This window comes from Pituophis catenifer, unplaced genomic scaffold (genome assembly GCF_029215685.1).
Source record: "Pituophis catenifer annectens isolate HBS135680 unplaced genomic scaffold, rPitCat1.0.hap2 SCAF_6, whole genome shotgun sequence".
In the NCBI taxonomy this organism is placed as follows: domain Eukaryota; kingdom Metazoa; phylum Chordata; class Lepidosauria; order Squamata; family Colubridae; genus Pituophis; species Pituophis catenifer.
In genome coordinates, this window is record NW_027256886.1 from 45,043,529 (window position 1) to 45,069,363 (window position 25,835).

General features: G+C 45.0%; 2 protein-coding genes across 3 annotated transcripts in view; one reads left to right on the forward strand and one right to left on the reverse strand.

Moving 5' to 3' along the window:
- The window catches only part of BORCS7 (BLOC-1 related complex subunit 7), a 70,116-nt gene that overhangs the window by 8,098 nt on the left and 36,183 nt on the right, over nucleotides 1–25,835 (forward strand). The window lies entirely within an intron of this gene.
- Nucleotides 127–25,503, reverse strand: LOC139317913 (steroid 17-alpha-hydroxylase/17,20 lyase-like). Its single transcript, XM_070945082.1, has 8 exons — nucleotides 25,195–25,503; nucleotides 18,446–18,584; nucleotides 14,642–14,871; nucleotides 14,454–14,540; nucleotides 13,407–13,619; nucleotides 1,000–1,169; nucleotides 815–918; nucleotides 127–404 (listed from the first exon to the last, which is right to left on the reverse strand). Exons 1-8 carry the CDS (start codon nucleotides 25,501–25,503, stop codon nucleotides 127–129), a joined length of 1,530 nt encoding a protein of 509 aa, XP_070801183.1.

Below are 25,835 nucleotides of genomic sequence, written 5' to 3' on the forward strand. Positions count from 1 at the left end.
GTCTTTTCTGTTTTGAACCTAGTGGATCCTATTGTTGTATCTCTTAATCTAAACTTATCTTAACTTTACAGATTCAACTAAAACAATTATTTGTCTTCTATTAGATTATGTGAGACTCAAAAAGTATTATTGCTCTATTACTTTTTCTTTCCAAGGTTCTCGCAAAGTAGCATTTACTTTGTATTTTGGTACTTGAAGCACAACTCCAAATTTACCCTCTGGTTCAGGCAGTGTATCTCCCTCAGGAACACTGAGTGAGAATTTTTGCAAGATCCAGGCTATAAAGAGAAACAGCTCCATCTTGGCCAGGGTTTCTCCCAGGCAAATACGGATACCAGCCCCAAAGGGGAGGAAACTGGGTGAGGGAGAATAGATCCGGTTCCCATCCTCATCCAGAAAACGATCTGTGAGGCAAGAGCAGAAACATTTTCTAGAAAACATGGCAAACTCAATAATGAAGAATAGGAGTAGTTGGCTAGACATTCCCAAATTTATAATTAAACAAGGATTCTCTAAATATCCAAAATACTGTATTACATTATCACTCATGGTGGCAGTCTAGGGAAAAGAAATGTATATATACTGTAGTAGTTATAATTGTAGCAAGGAAGGGTCATATTGGAGGAAAAAATTCTGATGAGCAGGAATCTGAAAAGAAGTTCTTTACTGGCTATTGGGTTGAGGAATGTGGCAGTGGGTAGAAAGTTAATAGAAATTTATGTTTAAAAAGCAGCCCTTCATGACAATAAAAGAATTTTAATGACAAATCCCACTCATCCTTATACACACAGAATAAGAATGGTGGTACACCCACCTGGGTTAAATTTCCCGGGCTCATCCCACTCTTTCTCATCATGGTGAATGGACCACAGGTTGATTACAACTTCAGTTCCCTTGGGGATATGATATTCCCCAATGCTGCAGAGAAAAAAAACCCATTTTCTTTAGTGAAAGTCTTCTTCCTCATCAACTCCCACTATTGGAAATGATCCTCCTCACCTTGTATCTGCCAGTGCCTCATGAGGGATAAGAAGTGGCGCAACCGGGCGAATACGCAGAACTTCACTAATGGTAGCCTCCAGGTAATTCAAATGCTGTCGATCAGCAAGTACAGGATGTCTATTAAAACCAACTTTTTGATCCAGTTCCTCTTGGATCTTCTTTTGTACCTGGAGAAATGAGGAAGGAATCAAGCAGGTTAGTTCATGACAGATGTGGAGGAATTGCCTTATGACTTAGACAGTGGTTCAACAATGGGAAGAAATCAGCTTGAGTATTTTTAATCATAAAAATCATAAAACTCTGGAAACAGAAAATACTATTTGATTCCAAAACATTGTTTTTAGTCAGGACCAAAGACAGTCTTGCTCGGCATGCCTCAAGGCAATATTACCACACTGGACTATGTGGACTTCCACTTTAGATGGTGTCTCCCCTGAAATAAATCCAGAAACTTCAGGCAGTGCAAAATGTAGCAGAACAGGTGATCTAGGCCTCCCAGAATGCTGTTTTATCAGCCTGAATTGCAGGAGTTCCATTGGCTTTCTGTGATCTTTAGGATCAGTTTCAAGGTTTTACTAACCCTATATAAAATCTTTTATGGGGGGGGGGACCACCATACCTTATTGATGGTCTTACACCCATTTCCTCAAATGTTTGAGGAAGGTGCTCTAACTCTTCTATGCAACCCGTGAGATCGTGCAGGTTAAGTAGTTTCTGATATTTGATCATTACAAGAGTTTATTTTTATTATTTAGTTTAGTGTTTAATATTAACTAGGTTTTAGTATCAACTCTGTTTTGTCATTGTATGATTCCATTTAAATTGTGAAGTACTTAGATGCATGTGTGATTGGATATTTCTGAGCCCTGGTGGCACAGTGGTTAGAATTCCATATTGCAGGCAAACTGCCCACAGCCTGGAGTTCAATCCTGAAAGGACTCAAGATTGATTTCCATCCTTCCAAGGTCAGTAAAATAAGGACCCAGATTGTTGGGGACAATATGATTTTCCTGTGCGCTGCTCCCACTATCCAGGAATGGGTTAATGCTTCAGCCTTTGGCAAACAACTGAGTGTTAAAATATTTTAAACAACAAGGACTTCCCCTTTCCCCTCTGCCTAGCCACCCCCCCCACTCCCATGATTCCCCAGTCTTCGCTCAGTTGCTTGGCAAACGCTGACGTGCTTATCGGGAGCTCCTGATTTCTTTAAGGTATTTGGCTCCTGCTTCTTTTACTTTTCCCATTCCCTGCCTTCAGGGACGCTTAGGACTTTTATTTTATTTTTGATTATTCCTTTTCCCCGGGTGTTCTTTTAGAATTCTGCCTCTTTATTTGGTTTCTTTGTTTTCTGCCTTATCGCCGCTCACAGCGGCAGCGCTAATCAGCTGGGCGTCGGGCTGGGAAAGCCGAGCCGCCCACACAGCAAGCCTCCGCTCGCGCGCCGCTGCCGGCGCCAGATTTAAAAGTGCTCCAAGCCCCAGGAGCAGTCTGCAGCCACCGCGTGGGGCGAAGAGGAGAGCGATCGGCTAGGATTAGAGCCGATCGCTCCGGAGAGCAGCGTGCAGCCGCGGTTCGCCCGGCTAGCCCTGCCAGCCGCCGCTGCGCTACAGAGCCCCCCCAGCAACGAGGGCCTCGTTTCAAGCGGGTTTCAAGCGCGGCAGCTGGCTGGACCCTCGGGCCTCCAGCATAAGTCCGTTGCCCCCAACAGGCACCAACCCCGCACCACGTGGCACCCGCCATCTTGAAGACCTTGCGGGCCGCCATCTTGGGTCGCCTCTCAGAGGCTCAGCCAGCCATCCCCCAAGTGCGGTGCCTGTTGCAATAGGAGTTAGCTGGTGAGACCCTCGGGCTCTCAGCTGCTCTTATCTCTCCCGGCGGGGCAGAGTGAACGAGCCTCCTCAGAGCCACACGAGAGGAGAGGGGTGGCCCTGATCCCTGCAATCACCATGTCTGACTCCCCCTTCTCATCGGACCCGGACCTGGAATTGAGCCCACCCCGCAAGGGGGGCAAATCATCCAAAAAAAGTGCCCGGAAGCGACCCGATGCGCCCAGCCACAGGTCCAAATCGGGGACAGGGCTGGCCTTCCAAGACAGGGACGCCCAAAGACGCCACCAGGCGCTCGAGAGGCAGTGCGCCAAGGCACAAAAGGCGCTGGCTATGTCACCCAACAGCGGGCCAAGACCAGAAAGCACTGCTCCACCCACGCCCAGGGAGTCAGACTCAGCAATGGCCACCTGGACTGACTTAATACAGACCCCGGCGACCCCAGTATTGGCGGAGAAGGGGCCCCAGAGGGACGGATCCCCCGCCCCGGCCCGGAGTGAGGCAACTCCTTTCTCACCTGCGGCCCCATCACGCAGCCCTGCACCGGGCGCTGAAACACAAGGGGCCCCGCCACCTCAAATGGACTTTCAAGCCATGTTTTCCACAGCTCTCTCATCCTTCTTAGCCGCCAGCTGGCAACAGGCGATGCCACCAGCACAGGCCCAGGGGTCTCACCATCATCGAGTCCAGAACAAGACACCTGCCCCCCTAGCGCGGGAGTCCTCATCCGAAGAATCAGATCAAGCAGAGGACGCCCCAGAGGACATCGAGTTCTCGGAGGACAAAGGCCTAAACCCAGACACTCCCGCTTTCACCGGGCTATTCCGACCGGCACTGTTTAGGTCGCTCCTGCACAAGGCACGACTCACGACTAACCTGGGGATGCCAGGGGACGTGAACCCGGCTCCACCTCCTACAGCGGGGCCCCACGATGCCCTCTTCAAGTCATCCAAACAGGAAAAGGACAGCATCCCCTGTCCACAGCTGTTTTCTGAAGTCATCCAAAACGCCTGGGGGCAACCGGCTTCCCAAACTACACCGAGCAGCCTGGACAAGAAACTCTACTGCTCAGCCCCAGAGCTGGAGGATCTGTTACTTCTCCCGACGGTGGACCAGCCGGTCGCAGCACTCTCATCCCCATCGCCAGTTTCCACAGAGGCACTGGACGGGCTCAAAGCGGAGGAGAAGAGGACGGAGTGGGCCTTCCGTAAGACACACCAAGCTGTGGCCTGGGCAATCAGAACAGCCACAGCCACCTCCTTCTTCAATAGAGCGGCTCTCATTTGGCTACGCCAGATGCAAGAAAGGCTTCCTCCAGAAGACATCAGGCTGCAACAGGATATCAGCAAGATCATTGCGGCCACCGAGTACGCCTCTGATGCCTCCCTGAATTCGGCAAAGTTCGCGTCAAGGGCCCTAGCCTCCACTGTCACGACTAGGAGGCTGTTCTGGCTCAAGCCCTGGAAAGCGGATCTTAAAGCTAAATGGAAGCTGGCCTCAGCTCCCTATAAAGCACCGAATCTTTTTGGAGCAGCCCTGGATCCTGTCCTCGTGGAGGACAAGGACAAGAGGAAGGTGTTGCCGTCGGCTTACCGCCGCCAAGAGCGGAGGTACTCCCCGTATCCAGTTCAACAGCCCTTTCGGCCTGGCCCAGGACCCAGGGGGTCCTTCCCGCACCGCTCCAATTACATGGGAGGCGACAGATCAAATGACAGACAACAGTTCCGAGACCGGGGCAGGAACCAACACTCCAGAAGACCTTTCCGGGGGGCAGGCTTCAAACCCGCCAGAAGGGGGAAGTGACTCCAAGACCGAAGGGCCCATAGGGGGAAGACTACACCTCTTTCACCAACAATGGGCCCGGTCGACGTCGGACTCGTGGGTAAGGCGCACCATCTCATTGGGATTATCAATAGAATTTGCAGGGCTGCCGCCTCAACGCTTCGTGCGGTGCCCAGTCCCACAGTCCCCCGAGCTACAAGCCCTAATGTCCCAAGAATTGAAGCATCTGCGAGAGATCAGAGCCATAGAGACAGTACCTCCAACCCTTCAAGGCTCCGGGTTCTACTCAAGTCTGTTCTTAGTTCCCAAGAACTCGGGGGGATGGAGGGCCATTCTGAACCTAAAGAAGCTGAACCTGTCTGTGCGTTATCACAGGTTCAAGATGCACTCGCTCCAGTCTATCCTAACAGGGGTGAGACGGGGGGATCTTCTCCAGTCAGTCGACCTTCGAGAAGCCTACCTCCACGTCCCCATCCACCCGGACCACAGACAGTACCTGAGGTTCGAATATGGAGGCCAACATTTCCAATACCGGGCCATGCCCTTCGGGCTATCATCGGCTCCTCGCACTTTCACCAAACTGGTGGCGGTGGTGGCAGCCAAGCTTCGAACCATCCCGGTCCGAATCCTCTGTTACTTAGACGACATTCTGATACTCTCATCGTCTCACGACCAAGCGGCCAGGGACTCACACCTAGTCCTTGAAGCTTTTCGAAACCACGGTTTTACAATCAATCTAGAGAAGAGTCACCTTCAACCGTCCACGAGAATTCTCCACCTAGGCGCAGTAATAGACTCTTCCAGGGGCCAGGTCTTCTTATCCCCGGACAGGATCCGGAGTCTCCAGCAACTGACCCTTCAGATTCTGTCAGGAAGGAAGGCCTCTCTCCTGCAACTATCGTGCCTACTGGGGAAGATGGTCTCCTACTTCGCCATCGTTCCGTGGGCACGCAAACACTCGAGGGCCCTCCAGTGGTTTCTCCTCCCATTCCAACGCTCAGGGAGGTCCAACTCCAAACGCAAGGTTCACCTCCCCCCCAGGGTGTGTCTCTCCCTCAGATGGTGGACTTCCACCTCACTCCTCAAGGGCTCAGACTTCCTGGAACCGGACAGACTGGTTCTCACCACGGACGCAAGTCTTCGGGGGTGGGGAGCCCACCTCCTCAACGGGGTGGCACAAGGTCAGTGGTCCAGGGACGAACAACACAACAGCATCAACCTGCTGGAGCTCCGGGCGATCAGATTAGCCCTGCGCCACTTCCAGGCCACAGTTCAGGACCAACACGTACTGGTCCTGACAGACAACATCTCGGCCAAGGCGCACGTGAACAGAGAGGGAGGCACGAGATCTCGCAGCCTGATGCTAGAGTCCGAGGCCCTATTCGAGTGGGCGGAAGGGCATCTGCGCTCGATCAAGGCAGACCACGAGACTTCCTGTTTGCTGCTGGCCGCCGCCAGACGTTCCTTTGGGATCGTCAGCTTCCATAGCCTGTCAGAGCCGCCTTCACAACGGAACGGCGGCTCGAAAAAACTCCGTTCCCATGAGGAAACGGAGATAGAGCCGGCAGGGGTGGGTAGAACTCTCTGCAGAGTCCCAAAAGTTTTTCTTTTACTTTTGGGATGGAGCGGATGAGATGCCCCATATCCCCAGCCGCTGCTCCGGGCTTTGGGAGACCTCTGCTAATGCAGAGCTAGGCGTCAAAAGCAAGCCTGCGAATTTGACAGATTACTCAAAGAAAATGTGAGCTGGACCTGTAATACTGAAGCGCAAGTATTTTACTTATCTTTTAAAAATTACTTAAGAGAATAGAGGAAGAGAAAGAGGAAAAAAGGTTTTTTTTAAAATGGCGTCTGCCGCGGCTGGAGAAGAGTTTGAGAGGGAAAGTTCTTCCGTTTTTTATTCTTACAATGTAGCGGAATAAATACCACTGGCTACATTTGTAGACAAAACTCCGCTCCTGTTTTTGTTTTTCTCTTTTTCCCCTGGAGGCCTGATTGTTGCTGGCTGGAAGTCTTTTGTCTTGTTTTTTTTTTTTTCTTCTAACAAAGCCTGCTTAGGCGGAAACATGGCACTGAGGCTTGTGAAGTCAGACAAAAAAATAGGTGGGGGGGATTCCCCCACTAAGAATTTAAAGGAACAAGTTTTAACTCTTCAGTCCCAGAAACCTGATTTTAATATAATAGAATTTCTCTTAGAGGAGATTGAAAGAAGGGATGAGATTGTGAATCAGCAACTTGAAAAATTTAAGCAGGAAACTAAGGAATTGGTGAAATCCAAGTTTGACTTTTTGCAGCAAAAAATTTTAAAAATGTCAGAATTCATGATTCGGTTGGAAACAAATGCTAATTTACTAGAGTCAAAAATGGATGAAATTCAAGACAAATTGGACAATAGAATTCAAAAAATTGAAAATGATTTGTTAAATATTCAGGATTATAGTTCAGAAGAAAAATTTAAAATGGATGCTGATCAAAAGTCTGGTAATGTAGAAACTCTGCAACAGAGGATTGAAAAAGAGGTTCTAAAGATACAATATAATTTTACAGAATATGCAATAAGACTTAGAGGTTTGCAGGAAAATAACAGAGATGACTTAAGGAAAATATCTTCTGAATTTCTAGCTGGGATTTTAAAGATTCAACCTGAGGAAGTGTTTTGTAGGATTGACAGAGCTTATCGAATAAACTCCTGGACTGCCAAGCAAAGGCAATTGCCTAGAGATGTGGTAATCTATTTTTCAGATAAAGAAATTAGGAATAAAATTGTGCAAAATTCCTTCAATTTTAATTTGCAATTGTATGGAAGAAAGATTTGGATTTACAAGGAACTCCCACCTAAGATATTAATGGAAAGGAAGAAATTTGGCTTTCTGGTGTCTGAGTTAAAAAGGAGAAATATTCAATTCCGGTGGGACGTCCCAGTTGGTATTATATTGAGATATCAAGGAGAAAGATACCAGTTAAATACTGTTGAAAGAGCGGAAGAATTTTATCAAAATAGGTTGAAAATGAATTTAACGTCTTCAGATATAATACAGGATAAGCAGAAGGAGCTGGAACTAAAGACAGAGACTGTACCAGATAAATTGCCTTTGGATTTATCGGATACCCCAGCTGGATTATCTACAAATTCGAGAGAAGTGCCATCTGATTTTAATGTGATGACTTATCAAGGCAAGGACAAGCATGGAAACCAATTAGAGGATATACAAGGGATAAAAAAGAAACGCGAGACACAAAAAATTAGGATGGAAGTCAAACCCACAAAAAGAAAACAAAAAAGAAATAGGTTGTGCAAAAATAGAAATTTCTAACCCAAGCAACAGTGAAGCCAGTGATTTTAAAATATGAATGATTATGTGAAAACATAGAGGAGGCGACACATTGGTCAATATCATCCTGAGGATAGTGGTAGATCTCTGCATTGCCGTAATTTTGGGACATGGAAAGAGCCTCAAATTGATGGTTTTGAATTATCTACTTTGAAACTTCTTTTTGTGTTGATAAATATATTATAATTATTTTGAATTATAAGGCAAGAGAATCATATTGGGACATGCAGAAGATCGGGTTGTTACCCAATACGATGATGGAAATTAATAATCCTGATGAAACCCACAATTATTATTATATGGAATATAATTATAATGTCACTCGGGTGGTTGTTTTTACTTTTATATATATAAGAAGATGTTTACTACTGATGGGGGCAGATATGATTGGAGACCTTGAATAAACTGTTGCATCAGCAAGCTATGTTACCCTATTATGGATGTTGGTTCTAACAATCCAGTGGAAAGACTTCAAGAAGATATTATATGGACTATAAATTTAAAGTTATTGTCTTTTCTTTTTTTATTTAGATATAATGGAATATATATATATATATATATTTAAGTAGTGTGGGCAGTGAATTAAAGATATCAAGAGTTGTGTATGGTAAATTTGTAAGACAGTGGGTGAATAAGCTAGCTACAGATTGATTAGTTTAAGAAAAGGGATTTTTAAGTGATACATTTAGGGGAGTGGAGGAAATGGATAGAGTGGAATAAATGTTAAATTAGATTTTATGGGGAGCCCGCTTTGAAATGTTATTAAAGTAGGACTTATCGTATAGTTTTAAAGTGGAAGGTGGTTTTGAATTGTTGCAATAATGTATAGATATAAAACACTATTATGCTAAATTAGAAGTTATTTTATAATAGTTATAGTATAATGTGTTTGTTTTTTGTTTTGTTTTTTTCTCTTCTTCTTTTCTGAGATGTATGGATAAAGGGGGATTTATAATACTTTTAGTAAGTAAAGGTCAGTATTTTGAGGAGGGAGTAAGTAATCTGTTATGAATTAGGGTTTTTTTTTTTGTTACGAAGAAGTCACAGGGGGGGAAGGGTGGGGAGGGGGGGTTAGGGAGGGGGGGGGAGGGGGGGGAAAAAGGGGGGAAAAATTTGTATTTGAAAACTTTTTCAATAAAAAAAAAAAAAGGCAGACCACATTTCAGGGTCAGCCAATGCGAGAGCAGACTGGCTAAGCCGAACAACGATAGACCAGGCGGAATGGCAGCTCCACCCCCGCCTATTCAGGAAGCTCGCCTCCAGGTTCGGGAGTCCAGTGGTGGACCTGTTTGCGTCTCCAACCAACGCCCAACTCCCTCGGTTCGTGTCTCGCTACCCAACACCACAAGCAGAGGACCACGACGCCCTCCATTGCAAGTGGCCGGCAGGCCTGCTGTATGCCTTCCCACCGGTCCCGCTGATCCCTCGCCTGATTCGAAAGTTACTGGCGGAGAGGGCCGACCTGCTCCTGGTGGCCCCAAACTGGCCTCGAAGGCCGTGGTTCGCCGACCTGGTGGCCCTGTCGGTAGAGCAACCATGGGTGATTCCACCACATCAGCTTGTACTATGCCAGGGCGAGGTCAACCATCCAGAACCTCAGTGGCTCCAATTAGCCGTCTGGCACTTGAGCGGGTCATCCTAAAGAAGGACAATCTACCTGACAGCGTCGTCAGCACTATCCAGGCGGCCAGACGCCCGTCAACAACTCGTATCTACGAGGCTTCCTGGAGGTCCTTCTGCAGCTGGAGTGCCGTGCACCATGTGGATCCCACCAGGGCCACGATTCAAGACATTCTATTGTTCCTGCAGTCAGGGTTAGACAAGGGGCTGGCCCCAGCGACCCTAAGGCGCCAGACCGCAGCCTTATCGACGGTCGTTGCCTGCGCTCCATACCGGACTCTATCACATCACCCGCGCATCAGGGAGTTCCTGCACGGGGCAACAAACTTACACCCACCAACGGTACACCGTTACCCTTCTTGGGATCTGTCTCTAGTCTTACAGGCCCTGACAGGCCCTCCCTTCGAACCACTAGACCTAGCCACCCTCAAACACCTGACTCTCAAAGTGACCTTCCTCCTAGCGATCACCTCAGCAAGGCGAGTTTCAGAGTTAGCAGCACTGTCCGTCCGTAAAGACCTCTGCATTTTCAAAACCTCCTCAGTGGTCCTCCGACTGGACCCGACCTTCATCCCAAAAGTGAACTCCTGGTTCCACCGAGCCCAAGAACTCATTCTGCCGGACTTCTGCCCGTCACCAAAGGACCACAGGGAGAAACGCTGGCACACTCTGGATGTCCGCCGAGCGATTCAGACATACATACACAGAACGGCAACCTTCCGTCGCACAGAAGCCCTCCTGGTCTCCTTCAACCCGGCGTCCATGGGCCAGAAGATCTCGGCCCCCACAGTTAGCAGATGGATCAGGGCTTGTATTGAACTATCGTATGACTTGAACTCCAAGCCTCTACCGGGCAACATTCTTCCCCACTCAACTAGGAGCGCTGCCACCTCGGCAGCCTGGGCTACCCAGGCCTCTGTTGCTGATATCTGCAGAGCAGCGACCTGGTCCTCCGTGTCGCCTTTCATCCGGCACTACAAGATCGACACCTATGAGTCAGCCGAGGCGGCGTTCGGTCGCCGGGTGCTCCAGCGGGTCGCGACTGGAATGGACCCAGTGGGCAGTCAGCCCCCCGCCCAGGAGAGTTAAGCTTGGGTATATCCCATTCCTGGATAGTGGGAGCAGCGCACAGGAAAATGGACGTTGGCTTACCTGAACGTCCCTTTTCTGGGCGCTGCGTACACTATCCAGTCCCGCCCGTATAGTTGGGCTTCCTGCCCGGTGGAAAGTTTTTTCCCATTATTCAGTTGAACACGTTGAATCTTACTGTTAATAAAGTTATGGTTATTACTTCATCATGGTCGTGTCACAGGTTGTTTTTTTCGCCACACCTTCGCTCAGACTGGGGAATCATGGGAGTGGGGGGTGTGGCTAGGCAGAGGGGAAAGGGGAAGTCCTTGTTGTTTAAAATATTTTAACACTCAGTTGTTTGCCAAAGGCTGAAGCATTAACCCATTCCTGGATAGTGTACGCAGCGCCCAGAAAAGGGACGTTCAGGTAAGCCAACGTCCATTCTACATTGTAAACCATCCAGAGAGTATTGTAAAGCACTATAGGCGATATATAAGTCTAAGTGCTATTGCTATTGCTATAAAAATATCAATGGTGGGCTGCAAATAATTTAACAATTGGTTCTCTGTCCTAATGGCTGGGTGGGGATGGCCAGGGTGGGCATGGCCAGGGGGCGTGAGAGCATTCAGCCTCCTGCAGCACTCTGCCAGCCAAAACAGGGCACGGGGGTTAATTATAAAATATCGGCTTTGCTTTGTGACATCTAGATCCAGCGAGCAAGGGATGTGAATCGCAGAGAAAATACACTTTTGTTTGGTTATGAAGAAATATCCCCAAAGTCAGATGTACACTAAATGTAGACTGACTTTTAGCTACACACCTCCCCAGCAAACTTTGAAGCAAATTTTGAAGCTCCAGGTAAAGAGGATTCATTTTAGGATGAGTAACCACAGAGGTTACTAAAAGAATGCTGGGAAACATTGTATTTTAAAGAATATTTGAGGGAGGGGTGCAGAATAACCCTTCTCTGCCTGAGGCTGTAGAGACCCGGCACCAATCAAAACACTTTTTGTGAAGCAACTGATCAACACTGACAGGGCAAGCCACTAGTATATGAAAATAAGAGGAAACTCCACTCCCTTCTAGTACTGATGATGTTACCTAGTTTGGTAATGAAACATCTGCATGAAAACCATCGAGCTCAGAGAGCACCAAGGAACCCACAGTTCAACCCTGAGCTACAAATATTCTCTTCTATTGCTAAACACTTTTTGGTTAGAGGGACTCAGAGCAGTAGTGAAATCTTTCATGGGTTGCCACTGGTTCGCTGCTCGCATATGCGTGGTGCGCACCAAATGTGTGCTGTGCATGTACACGCGCAGTGAGCACCAAACACATGCTTCACGTGGAAAAAGGAGCCTTTTGAAGGTAAGTAGAACAGCGGGGGGGGAGGAAACAGCTGTGCCATGCGAATTAGATTCGCTAGAAAGCATCTAGCTAATATAAATCATGCGACACAGCTGATCATCAGAAATATTGGTTCGGACAAACCAGTAGCTTTTTTTTACTACTGGTTTGCCCAAACCAGTAGCTTTTATTACTACCGGTTCACTTGAACCAACGCGAACCGGTAGTATTTCACCCCTAACTCAGAGTCTGCATTATATGAGATGGCTCCCAGTGGATTTCATTCTAAATTTTGATATGATTTCTGCAAATAAGGAATGTAGAATTATGATGGCTGAATATTTGATCCTTTATACATCAAAAAATACAAAGCTAAGGGACAAACAAATAAAAATTTTTTTTTGAAAAAATAAAAGGCTCAGGAAAGAAAAAGTGAAAGTGTAAAAAAGAAAGAGAGGAAAAGAAGGAAAACTGAAAAAGAATGACTTCCAACTTACTTTGGTACAGATATAAGTAAAAAAATATATCAAACTCTTACTCTAAAATTAACATTTGTCTACATTATTTCCATAATCCCTTATTTAATCATCAAAGCCCAGATCAACTTTTAATTTCAGTTTCTTACAAAAATAATAGTTCTTATCGCTGTAATCACTATTTGTTAACGAAAGCACAACTGATTTATTTAATTGCACCAAATTCTAAATAAAACGAGAATGGAAAATTCTAAACTCTAGTGTAGACCCATGCTTCTCAACTTGGGCAGCTTTAAGGTGCATGGACTTCAATTCCCAGAATTCCCAAGGCAGCATGAAGTTCGTCCATCTTAAACTTGCCAAGACTGAAAAACGCTGCTCTACAGATAGGGAATTTTCCATTCCGCTTTTACTGGTTCCTACTTACTTATGAGCAATCATAATACAAAATTCCCATTTCACCCCACAGTAATGATCATGCAAAATCCCCATTTCAAACTTGCCCCGCAGTAATGATCATGCAAAATGGGGCATGGGGGGCCGCATGATGCCCCCCCCCCGTAACCCATTTTGGGCCTGGAAAGCCTGCACCACCCTGAAAGCCAAGGGGCATGGCACATGGGGAAACTCCTGGGAGGGGCGGTGTGGGGCGGGGCCAGCCAGAGGTGGGATTAGCCGGTTCTCCAAACTGGTAAAAAAAAAATAACCGGTTCGCCTGAACTAGTCCAAACAGGTTGCAGCCCACCTCTGAAAAATATAAATAAAATAAAGGAATTCCATTAATGACCTCTGCTAATGACAGTGTCTAAATGTGATGGAAAGAATCAGTTTCTCTTAATTAAGGATCTCGGTTGAAGAACTCAGTGTAGTTATCTGTTTCCTTTGTTCATATTACTCATAGTCAATACAATTCTTTCAGAGATAATAGGCAGGACAGGAGAAGCTGCTACCTCTGGGTAATATAAGAGATAGAGCACAATCCATTTCAACACAGTTGTTGTAGTCTCAACACCAGCTCCAAATATATCAGCCACTGTCATGAGTAAGTAGTCATCTGTTAGTTCTTGTTCACAAAATAGATGTTTATTGTTGTTCTCCATGTTCAATTTGGCCCTCAGAAGTGCATCCATTAGATCATTAACAGAATCACTGCTGAACGCTTCCTGGAAGGAGAAAATGAGAATTGATAATGGTGATGATTGAAGGACACCACTAGGAAGATTACTTAGTGGATTTGCCTGCCATACTAGAGCATTTCCAATATGTATTTGTATGTTGAATTTTTATCATACTTTTCTTCCAAGAGCTCAAGATAGCATACATAGCACATTATTTGTGGAGCAAAGCAGTGGCTTCTCTTGCCTGGCCTCCACCTCATCCAGCATTGGCTTCTTCCCTTCTTTGTCCCAGAGAAACTCTTGAGCAGTATGGTTACTCAGGGGAGAGAAAAGAGACTTCAATCCAACCCAGCATTATGTTCGCTTATTTGCATAACTCCACCTACTATTTCTATAAACGATTTAATTTCCACAATCTCTGCCATTTTATAAAGCTAAAAAGCTCATAGTATATTAAAATTGCTTAAAAGATGAGATTGAGAAAGAGACTGATTGGTCAAAATTTATGCCATGAACATAATTCATTTACATTTACAAAACAGCGATGGTATTTATTTATTTATTTATTTATTTATTTATTTATTTATTTATTTATTTATTTATTTGATTTATATTGCCGCCTATTCACCCATGACGACTCAAGGTGGCTTACAGAATATAAAGATGAAGAACATATAGCTGATATTGAATGAAAAAGGTTCAAATAAATGGTTCAAATAAATAAAGTATTTGATATTTCTCTTTGGCATTACTAGGGATCTTTATGGGAACAGAGCTGAGGCCACATGATAACTTTGATGCTACTAATCTAGTTTTTGTGATCCACCATTATAAGGGATAGTATGATTAGCCTATAAATATCTAAATGTAGACACTTACTTTATGTTTCTCAAACTTCTGGTGTAAGAACTTGTCCCTCATTTCAATACATTTCTTCAGCATAGCCAAATCTTTATTCGGGAAATACTGTGGTGGGCAGAGAAACAGCCATAATCACAATCTCTATCTTAATTGCAAATCATATTCTTTGTTTGAACTTTGTTTCTCACCTCCTTCAAATCTCTCACCTGAAGCCACGAGAAGATATCCACCATGCTCTGCTTAGCCACAGTGTCCACAATGCCTTGGTTATATTGAAGCATGGACTCAAACTCAGGATCTCCAAGCTGGTAGGATGAATTAAAACAAAGGGAGCACACTACATTTGTAATAGCACGTGTTAGTTCAGGACCCATGTCCAAAGATGAATTCTCTGTAGCACTCAAAGTTGCACACAAAAAAGTTGCTTGTTGAGAGACTGGAAGAAAAGCACAAGAGAGCAAATCTATGCAAGAAGAAAGAATTCTTTTAGAAACAGGAAGAATGGAGACGGCAATTAGGGAGAAACAGAAATATACTGCTCAAAAAAATAAAGGGAACACAAGCAGAAGACATCCGAGATCTGAATGAATGAAATAGCCTTATTAAATACTTTATTCTTTACATACAGTAGTTTATACACTGTTCAAACAACTAAAGGGAACACAAAACTATTGTATGTAATGGACAAAGTATTTAATAAGGCTATTTCATTCATTCAGATCTCAGATGTTTTCTGCTTGTGTTCCCTTTATTTTTTTGAGCAGTGTATTTTAACCCAGGATATATACCTGTAGATAGGTCCCCAAGATAACACTGATTATCCAGGAGATATCTTCCACCTGATTAATTTTTCACTGTGGACAAATCAATCACTTCCGATTTTAATGCCCCAGATATAATAAAGGCGAACTATAGTAAGGCTATGTTTACATGACATAGTGAACAACAAATGAACCAACCCTACTTAACTTTATGTGTCATTTTTTTTTCTTTTTACTACTCTTTAATCTCTTTGTTTCGGGGTGGAGTTGGGGCAGCTAGGTGGAGCTGAGTGTTTAGTGGCCCCATGCCCTTCCTGATGCCTATGCAGATGTTTATCAGGGCTCTTTCGGCTCTGATAACATCTGCCACTGCCTAGGATTGAACTCTTGACCTTCCAAGTGAGAGGCGAGTGTCTTCACCTCTAGGCCACTGTGCTGCTCTAATTTTATGTGTCATATGAACTCCCAAAATTGAATTAAATAAACCATTATTAAGTTACAAAAAGTAAATGTGCCATGTAATGTAGCCTAGAACATTTGATGGACCTTAAGTTCTATTGAACTTTATTCTGCCTTACACAGTATAGCAGGGCTATGTGAAAATAACTTACAAGATTCCTAAACCTTTGCATAAAATTACTTTTCAGGACTGATGCAAAGATCAAAGAAAAACTTGTAAAGTGCTTTAATAATATTTTGACTACATTCTGACTTAATAATTGCAACTTACTCTATGTATGGCTTATTATCAAAAATTCATTTATTTACTTAATCTATTTTGACGCCACCAAGTTCAAATGAACACAGTTTGATGCTTATACTGAAAGATTGATTATCAGATGCTTAACAAACACAATTTATGGTATGACCCCTTGTTATGGTATGGTATGACTTCAACTAGTCAGCTTTGCCATTTTCCAGGCTATAGAGTAACTTCATCCCATTTTCTTCCTTCCCTTCTTTCTTGTGGCATTTTCATTCAGTAGTCATAAGAAAAATATTCTAATTTTTATGCACTTGGAGTTCTACAAAATCTGTCAATACCTTCATCTTCTGTATTTTCTGTACTATATATATCCAGCGCTCAAGACAATTTAATTTGTATTAGTACAGTTAGTCCTTGACTTGCGACCACAATTGAGCCCAGAATTTATGCTGCTAAGTGAGAAATTTGTTAAGTGAGTTTTGTCCCATTTCACAACTTTTCTTGCCACATTTGATAAGCGAATCACCTCAGTTGTTAAATTAGTAAAGCAGTTGTTAAGTGAATCTGGCTTCCCCGTTGACTTTGTCAGAAGGTCGCAAAAGGTCACATGACACTGGGACACTGCAAGCGTCAGAAATATGAACTAGTTGTCAAGCATTCAAATGTAAATTAAGGGACCATGGGGATGCTGCAGTGGTCATAACTGAAAAATCTGCTGTGCAGAAATATATTGCAAAATCTACTGTTGCTAAAATGGAAGGCTGTTCAGGATTCTAATTGGTCATTACTCCAAAGCCAACAGTCACTTCGTATTCAAGCGCATTAGCACTTGAGCAAGCACATTAGTTGAGCACTGCTTTCAGACCATTCTCTTAGGTCCTACTGAGCACTATCTTCTGAGGTGTTTTTTTTTTTTTCATTTCATTTTTTCTCAATACCGGCCTGAAATTTCTTGTGGTTTCCCATGCAAGCAACAACTAGGCCTGACCGTACTTATCTTTCAAGCCCAGACAAAGTTGCCCAGGGCCTGCCATTCACTGAGGTGACTTTCCAATAATTGTCCTCAACAGAAACTCACGTACCATCTTCCAAAGACAAATTTGGAGACTAAATTGAACTCCCGGTAAATAATAACTTTTTAGTCAAACCATTGAATTTTTAAAGTAACTAAATATGGCATTGTGCTGTGTAATTTTTAAACTTATCTGATTTTGTACCAAGGGAAAATGATTTCTAACAACACATTTCCTTAGTCAGTTTGCAGCATATGCAGATTCTCATCCCTAAGTGGAAGTGAAGGATGAAATATTACCGTGGTTTCCATTCCTAGCTTGATTTTTTTCCATTCCTAGCTTGATACTTTTGTCAAATGAAATTGAGTGGTGTTGTACTATATTCATTCAGGCAGGCTCTTTTGGTATGATGTGTGGCCAAGAGTAATAACTATTGTATAAAAGAATGCTCAGAATCACACTTTCTGTACCCTACGATCTTTCCCCTGCCTTAGATATACTGTGAAGCTATCTGCAACATAAATATAACTCACTAATGCATACCTATGAAGGACAAAGGCATTTCAATAAGTCTATAGCCCATTGCTCCAGCAACCATGTTTTTTTCTACTCACTGTTTGAAAATACAATGTATATCTTGTTTTACCTCCTCTTTTGCAGCTCTCAGAAAGAGCATCAACTTGCAGATAAATATTTTCCCAGGTAATTTCAGTATATAAAAAGGCCAGAGAAAGCAAAGTAAATTATTTTCTTTTCTTTGTGTTAACCAAGTATATTCATATAAGCAAACTGATCATATCAATGTCATAATTCTTACCTGAAATAAGTAAAAGTTTGGATTAAAACTATGATATCCATTCTACTCAAGAACAACTGTTATCCCAGAATAAACTAACTGCCAAGGTTATAAGATGCAGGCAGTTTTAAACTAAATGTAGTTACTTTCTTTCCTCATGTTTCAGATTATTATTGATTAGATTTTTTTCAGGTGGCTATAAATTTATATGACTAAACATTTGTTAGATGTTTGTTAAATATTTGCTATAAGTTTTTAGTTTTTCCATTTATTTTTATCTACCTATCTTTTACACTTCCAGGATTTAAATATCTGTCCTGGATGCATACCACGTTATTATGCAGTTTAGGTTATTCTTCATGCAAACAATATAAATAAACAGTCTTTAAGATACATGCACTATGATAATGATGTATAAAATTTCCAGGATGGGAACATTGGCTTTAAAACAAAACACTCAATAGGCAGCCAACCAGTGTTGAAGCCTGTATCATAACACTTAAATTAGAGGTGTCCAAAGGATAGGTTAAAAAAAAGTCAAGATAGTGGCCATAATTGCATGGTCTCAGCCACCATCCTGACTTTTTTAATCTAACCTGCAGGTGTCCTTGTTTTAGATAATATGTTCCTTCAGCTGAAAATAGTAGGTTCAACTAATCTTCATTTACAAATACATTGCTAGTGTTTCTCTTCCTGGTTTGGAGCTCCTTCACTACTCTTTGTGGGAAACTCACTAGTTTTCTCCAGAGCCTGAGATCCTTCACCAAACAGGGAAAGTGCAGAATGTACCGTCTTGCGCTGAAATTTCCACATTGGGCTATAAGTAGCAAAGGCAATGTCTTTTCCATTCCGGGTCAACAAGTCTGTAGTAACCTAGGAGGATGCAGAGGAAGAGAAGAAATAACTGAGTTTTCATCAGAACACCTTATAATGCATTCAGTGAGATTATCATTTGATTGAAATTTGGAAGGAAGAAAAACACAAGACATATATAGTATACCCCATTGGCATCCTTCAGTCTCAAGAGACTATGGTCATGGGTCAGGATGTGGATTCACCTCCCTGTATTACAATCTGTGCACAAGAACTGGAGGTCGTCCATGACTTTGTGTACCTCGGCTCAACTATCTCTGACACTCTCTTTAGATACTGAGCTGTATAAATGTTTTGATAAAGCGGCCACCACATTTTCCAGACTTACAAAGTGAGTATGGCTTAATAAGAAGCTGACAGAACATACAAAGATCTAGGTCTATAGAGCCTGCGTCCTGAGCACACCCTTGTACTGCAATGAGTCTTGGACCCTATATGCACATCAGGAGAGAAAGTTGAACACCTTTCATATGCGCTGTCTCTGACGAATTCTTGGCATCACCTGGCAGTCCAAAGTTCCAAATAGCGCAGTCTTGGAACGTACTGGAATTTCTAGCATGTATGCACTATTGAAACAGCGAAGTCTACGCTGGCTGGGGCATGTCGTGAGAATGGCTGATGGTTGGATTCCGAAAGATCTCCTGTATGGAGAATTAGTGCAGGGAAAGCGCCTCAGAAGGAGACCACAGGTGCGATATAAGGATATCTGCAAGAGGGACCTAAAGGCCCTGGGAATGGACATTAACAACTGGGAAACCTTGACCTCCGATCGTTCAGCTTGGAGGCTATAGATGCAGCATGGCCTTCTCCAACTCGAAGAAACACTTGTTTGGCAGGCTGAGGCAAAGAGGCAGTCGGGGAACCAGCGAAATCTGGGGGCTGGGCAGGGGACAGAATGTATCTTCCCTCAGTGTGGAAGGGATTGCCACTCTCAAATTGGCCTTTTTAGTCACACTAGATGCCTTTTTAGGACCTCTTTCCAGAGCACAATGATACCACAGTATACCACTTCCCCAATGATCTCATTGCTGCCTTGGATGATTACTTATGCATCTAATTCATTCAGTGGCAATGGTCTTAAAAGACATTTACAGAAAGCAATAGTTAGGGAGCTTTTTGCTCAGATAAGAGAGGATGGGCAATGGGAGGGATGTATTCAGTTATGCCGAATATAAAGAATACAGAAAAATGCTTCCCCACTTCCTTTGCAATATTGGAACCTGGTTTCACTGAATAAAGCTGAATAGAGAACGATCAAAGGATACTTTGGAATTAGTGGTTAAAGCATGAGGCTAGAAACCAGAAGATTGTGAGTTCTAGTTCCACCATCAACTTCCAGAAAGCCAAATGGGTGATCTTGGGCTAGTCATTTCTCACAGCCCTAGGAAGCAGACTATGGCAAACCACTTCCAAAATCTTGCCAGGAAAACTGCCAGGATAGTCCAGGCAGTCACCAGGAATCAACATTGACTGGAAGGGACAAAAAAAAAAAAAAAAAAGAGGGGAGAGGGGGACCTCAAGATACACAGAATGAAGCACTTCTTCACATAATGTAGCACATTACAGGATTTTGTTCGCTTTGTTGATGTGATGGTAACCATCAAATAAGATGGATTTAAAAGACAGAGAAATTAACGAAAGCTATTTCAATGTGCTATTTCCAAGATAAGAGCAAAGGATAGTACGTGATTTGAAAAATCACGAGTCTGATGCCTCTTCTGTTCTTAACTTTGTGGCGGTTATGGAAAAACATATAATCTCTGCAGTCCAAATTTATAAACTCGGGTGCAAATATATTACCTCAGTGAGACCTAGAGCTAGCATAGAAGAAATAAGAGCAATATCTTTCCTGGTGGAGTTTGAACTACAGTGTGCTGTACACCATTATGAACTTTTGGAGAAATGGTAGGGTATTAAACAAATAAACAATAAATGGGAGTGAAACCATCTTCAATATGAACTATTTTGATCTGAGGTTTACCTATAGTTGGTTTTCTGAATAGGATGAACTCAGAGCAAAAAAAATATTGGGTTTAATTCTTTAGAGAGAGCAGGTAAGCATTTCAAACTATATGTGTCTTTACACTACTTTTTCCATAAATATCTCTAAATTGGGGGTGGAGGACACATATCCAAGTGATGCATTTGAATGGCTCATAAAAAGAATTATAAATCACATAGCTGAAAGAACAATATGTCTTAATAGCAACTATATCCATATTCTAGTGTTATTTCTCAGTTTTTTTCAGAATTCCTTGAAATAAATTATGCAGTCATGTAATATATTTTATAAAAACAATTACTTAAAGTATTCTAAAGTGATACAAGTCAACAGCAAAGAGACTGAAGAATACTTTCAAATAATAAGCTCATAATAAAATGATACTTGCATTAATTTATTAATTTGTTCTCAGTGCATTTTGGGAGTTTCAACAGCTGAATATTCATTTCTAAAGTTTCCTAATAAATTATTCGGACAACCTTATCTAAGAAATTTAAATTAACTGAAATTTGTTTATTTCATTTGTAACTGTAACTCAAGATTCCATCAGCCCTATTGACATTAACATCCACTTGCTGTGAGGAGAGATGTGAGCCTGGGCGGGGGCACCGAGTGAGTCATCTTGTTGCAGCTGCCACTGTATAAGTCCTGCTGCCACTGGCCACCGTGAGAGGGTGACCGGGTCATTGCCTCCTGGGACAGCTGCCTGAGACTCCTCCACTGTCGTGAGAGGACAATGGAGTCCGGTTTGACCCCCGGCCGAAATGGTGGACTCTCTCCCCTGGACTTTTCTTTAAACCATCATTAAGAATCCTTGGCCTCTTTCCATCTTCCCCAGACAGACTTTTGGAACCTTAAGATGTATTCATCCGCTGATCTCTTCGCACTGCGAGACTCCCCCCTCTTGCAGGCCTGGCCCTCCATGTTATCGAGGGCCTATCTTGATGACGGGTCTTGGAACCCCGAGAGATGGCATGCAGCGAAGAGGGGGTTGAGGGGTTTTCTACGTAAATTTTTAATGAAATTTTTAAGGGGTGGGAATAATGATTTTTTAAGGGGAACCGGGAGGAAGACCAAGGGGTTTGGGGGGACGAACCCACTAGGGTCAGAGTCGAGCCCGGCACAGGGGGACGGTTTGGAGGGTGCAGGTCGAGGGATTGGGGAGGGGCTGGAGGACTATCCGGAGGAGGAATTTTCCATCAGCACGGTGAATGGGAGAGGCAGATATGGTGGGAGCAGGGGACCATATCATGTGTCGGGGGCTCGCACTTGCTATCTGAGAGCAATTGCTTGCCCCAGTCCCCAAGGCTCCGCTCGGACACTAGGTGGCTTAGATACTCAGGATCTGGGCCTTCGGCTGATGCTGTGCAACGCCAGGTCCATGGTAAATAAGGCCCCCCTCATTCACAATCTTATTCAAGAGGGAGGAGCGGACCTGGCGGGTATTACGGAGACCTGGTTGGGCCCGGAGGGCGGCGTCCCTCTGGTCAAAATGTGCCCACCAGGCTTCAGAGCATTCCATCAGCCGAGAGCCCAGGGGAGGGGAGGGGGGGGTGGCGGTTATTATTAACGAGGATCTGGGTCCGAGGGAGACCACTGCGCCTCAGATAGCAGGATGTGAGTCCCTCCTTGTGAGGTGGGGTCATGGGGTTCAGATGGGCTTGTTGCTTAAGTACCTGGCTCCCTGCCACGTGGCAACAGCCCTACCTGAGCTACTCGACGTGATAGCCACGGTGGCAGTAGATACACCCAGGCTTTTAGTCATGGGTGATTTCAACTTGCCATCCATTGGTGAAACGTCTGAGGTGGCTTGGGAGTTCATGGCTTCCATGACGGCCATGGACCTGGCCCAGTTAGTTCATGGCCCTACTCACAGGGGAGGTCACACTCTGGACCTGATTTTTGTCTCTGGCCAGTGGTTGAGTGATCTTGTTATTGGGGATATAGACATGGAACCCTTGTCATGGACAGACCACTCACTTCTTCGCCTAGATCTTCGAACCGCTGCCCCCCGCCGCAGGGAGGCGGATCCAATTAGATAGATCCGCCCCAGGCGCCTGATGGATCCTGAGAGGTTCCAGATGGAGCTTGGGCCATTTCCTGAGGTTCTAGCACATGACTCGGCCGAGGACCTGGTAGCCGCCTGGGATCGGGTGGCTGGTGGGGCCTTGGACCGAGTCGTGCCTTTGCGGCCTCTGACCCGGTGCCGATCTGGTGCGGCTCCTTGGTTCACCGAGGAGCTGAGGGAAATGAAGCGCCGGAAAAGACGCCTGGAGAGCGGTTGGAGGGCCAGTCTCGCTGAATCTGATCGAACACTGGTAAGGTTGCATATTAAGACCTATCTAGTGGCGATAAAGACGGCAAAGTTTAATTACTTTTCCGCCTCTATTGCATCATCAGGGAATCGTCCGGCCGTCCTGTTTAGGGTGACCCGCTCCCTGCTCCATCCGGGAGTGCGGGAGGATCCCTTGGAAGGCAGGGCGGAGGATTTTGGACAATACCTGTATGACAAAATCGCTCAGATCCGGGGGGGATTTGGACTCTGACTGGGTAGATCAGGGCAGAGTGACGAGGAATAGTCTTGAGAATGTTATCTGGGAGGAGTTTGACGCTGTGACTCCCGATGATGTGGACAGGATTTTGGGGAGACTTAGTGCGGCCACATGTTTACTGGACCCGTGTCCCTCCTGGTTGGTACTGGCTTCCCGGGAGGTTACACGAGGCTGGCTCCAGGGTGTTATCAACGCTTCGCTGAGTGAGGGCCACTTCCCCGCTGCCTTGAAGGAGGCGGTGGTGAGGCCTCTCCTCAAGAAGCCGTCCCTGGATCCGGCAATATTGGCCAACTACCGTCCTGTCTCCAACCTTTGCTTCATGGCGAAGGTTGTGGAGAGTGTGGTCGCGCGACAGTTCCCACAATTCCTGGAGGAAACATCTTATCTAGATCCGTTCCAGTCAGGTTTCAGGTCTGGGCACAGCATGGAAACGGCATTGGTCGTGTTGGTTGATGATCTCTGGAGGGCTCGGGACAGGGGTTGCTCCTCTGTTCTGGTCCTGTTAGATCTCTCAGCGGCTTTTAATACCATCGGCCATGGTATCATGCTGCACCGGCTGGAAGAGTTGGGGGTGGGAGGCACCGTGTTGCGGTGGTTCTCCTCCTTTCTCTCCGACCGGTCGCAGTTTGTGTTGGCAGGGGGGCAGAGGTCGACCTCGAGGCCTCTCATCTGTGGAGTGCCGCAGGGATCGGTCCTCTCGTCCCTTCTGTTCAACATTTATGTAAAGCCGCTGGGCGAGATCATCCGTGGCTTCGGGGTGAGATACCACCAGTACGCTGATGACACCCAGCTGTACATCTCCACCCCAGGCCACCCCAATGATGCCCTTGAAGTGATGTCCCAGTGCCTGGAGGCTGTGCGGATCTGGATGGGGAGGAACAGGCTCAAGCTCAACCCTTCCAAGACTGAGTGGCTGTGGCTCCCGGCATCCCGATATAGTCAGTTGACTCCATCACTGACTATTGGGGGCGAGTCTTTGGCCCCCACAGAAAGGGCTCGCAATCTGGGAGTCCTCCTGGATATGCAGCTGTCCTTGGGGAACATCTGACAGCTGTAACCAGGGGGACCTTTTGTCAGGTTCGCCTGATTCACCAGTTGCGGCCCTTTCTTGATCGGGATTCCCTGTGCACAGTCACTCATGCCCTCGTCACCTCTCGCCTTGACTACTGCAATGCTCTCTACATGGGGCTCCCCTTGAAGAGCACCCGGAGGCTCCAACTGGTCCAGAATGCAGCAGCGCGGGTAGTGATGGGAGCAGCATGGCGCTCCCATGTAACACTGCTCCTGCGCGAGCTGCACTGGCTCCCAGTGGTCTTCCGGGTGCACTTCAAGGTTCTGGTTATCACCTTTAAAGCGCTCCATGGCATCGGGCCTAGCTATCTTCGAGACCGCCTGCTGCTACCGACGACCTCCCATCGTCCCGTGCGCTCCCACAGAGAGGGCCTCCTCAGGGTGCCATCAGCCAATCAATGTAGGCTGGTGACCCCCAGGGGGAGGGCCTTCTCTGTGGGGGCACCTACCCTCTGGAATCAGTTGCCCCCAGAGATAAGGAGAATCCAAGACCTTAGTGCCTTCCGCTGTGCCCTTAAAACCCACTTTTTCCAGCAAGCCGGGTTGGCTTAAGAAGAAATTTTAAATGTTTTAATTGGTTTGTATTTTTAATTTTGGGCCAAATTTATATATATTTTAATTGTTTTTTAATATTTGTATTTTATGTTTTTCTTAATTCTGGCTGTACACCGCCCTGAGTCCTCAGGGAGAAGGGCGGTATATAAATTTAAAATAAAATAAATAAATAAAATAAAATAAATAAGATGGCAACCATACCTAATACTTCCTCCTCCTCCCTTTTCCCCACAACAACAACCCTGAGAAATGGATTGGCTTGAGAGAGAGACTAACAGGCTCAAACTTACTTGGCCAGCTTTCATGCCTAAGGTAGGATTGTAACTCACAGTCTGCTGTTTTCTAGGCCCTGGCATTGATTGAAGCTGTATCAAGAGCCAGAAACTAACTCCTAGCCTAGATTAGATATTAATGTGGATAGTTTGCTTACCATTCGAGGTCTGCCAGCAAAGATCTTCCCTTTTTTAAGTAGCACTTCCTTGGCATGAAGATAATCGTTGATCACTACTGTGTAATGGGAACCCATGTATAGGGAGAAGACACTACCGTATTTTTGCTGCAGACTGGAAAATAAGAGATGGGGCTGCTTGGAGCCACCTAAATGCAACAGGCTACCAATAACTGGCAGGGAGGGAAGGCTCCTGGGATACTTGAGCTTGGAGTCCAGCTTTCCTCTTGCTACTCTCCAGAATGACAGGACAGCCAGCATCAGGAACAAGCCAACCAAGAGAATCATCATTGTCTCTCAGTTGCCTGGAGAAATGGCCTGCGATCCAGAAAAAAAGAAGCCAAATGAAGGAGTCTCTCTGCATTAGCCTATATATGGACTTTTATAAGGGGTCCTAGAGACATCACCTTGCCTTGATGCTGGTTAATCCTTAGCAGATAATACAATCTGAGCAATTAGCCTTGCTGCCTGCCAAGAAATCAAGAGCAAGCTGCATCTCAATATTCCTAAAACTCCTCAGGATAACAACAGTAACAGTATTAACAATAATGTCGTGATATAGATACTTGCTTTTGCAGTAACATTCTTTCAAATTTCTGAAACTGCATTTTGATGCATAAATT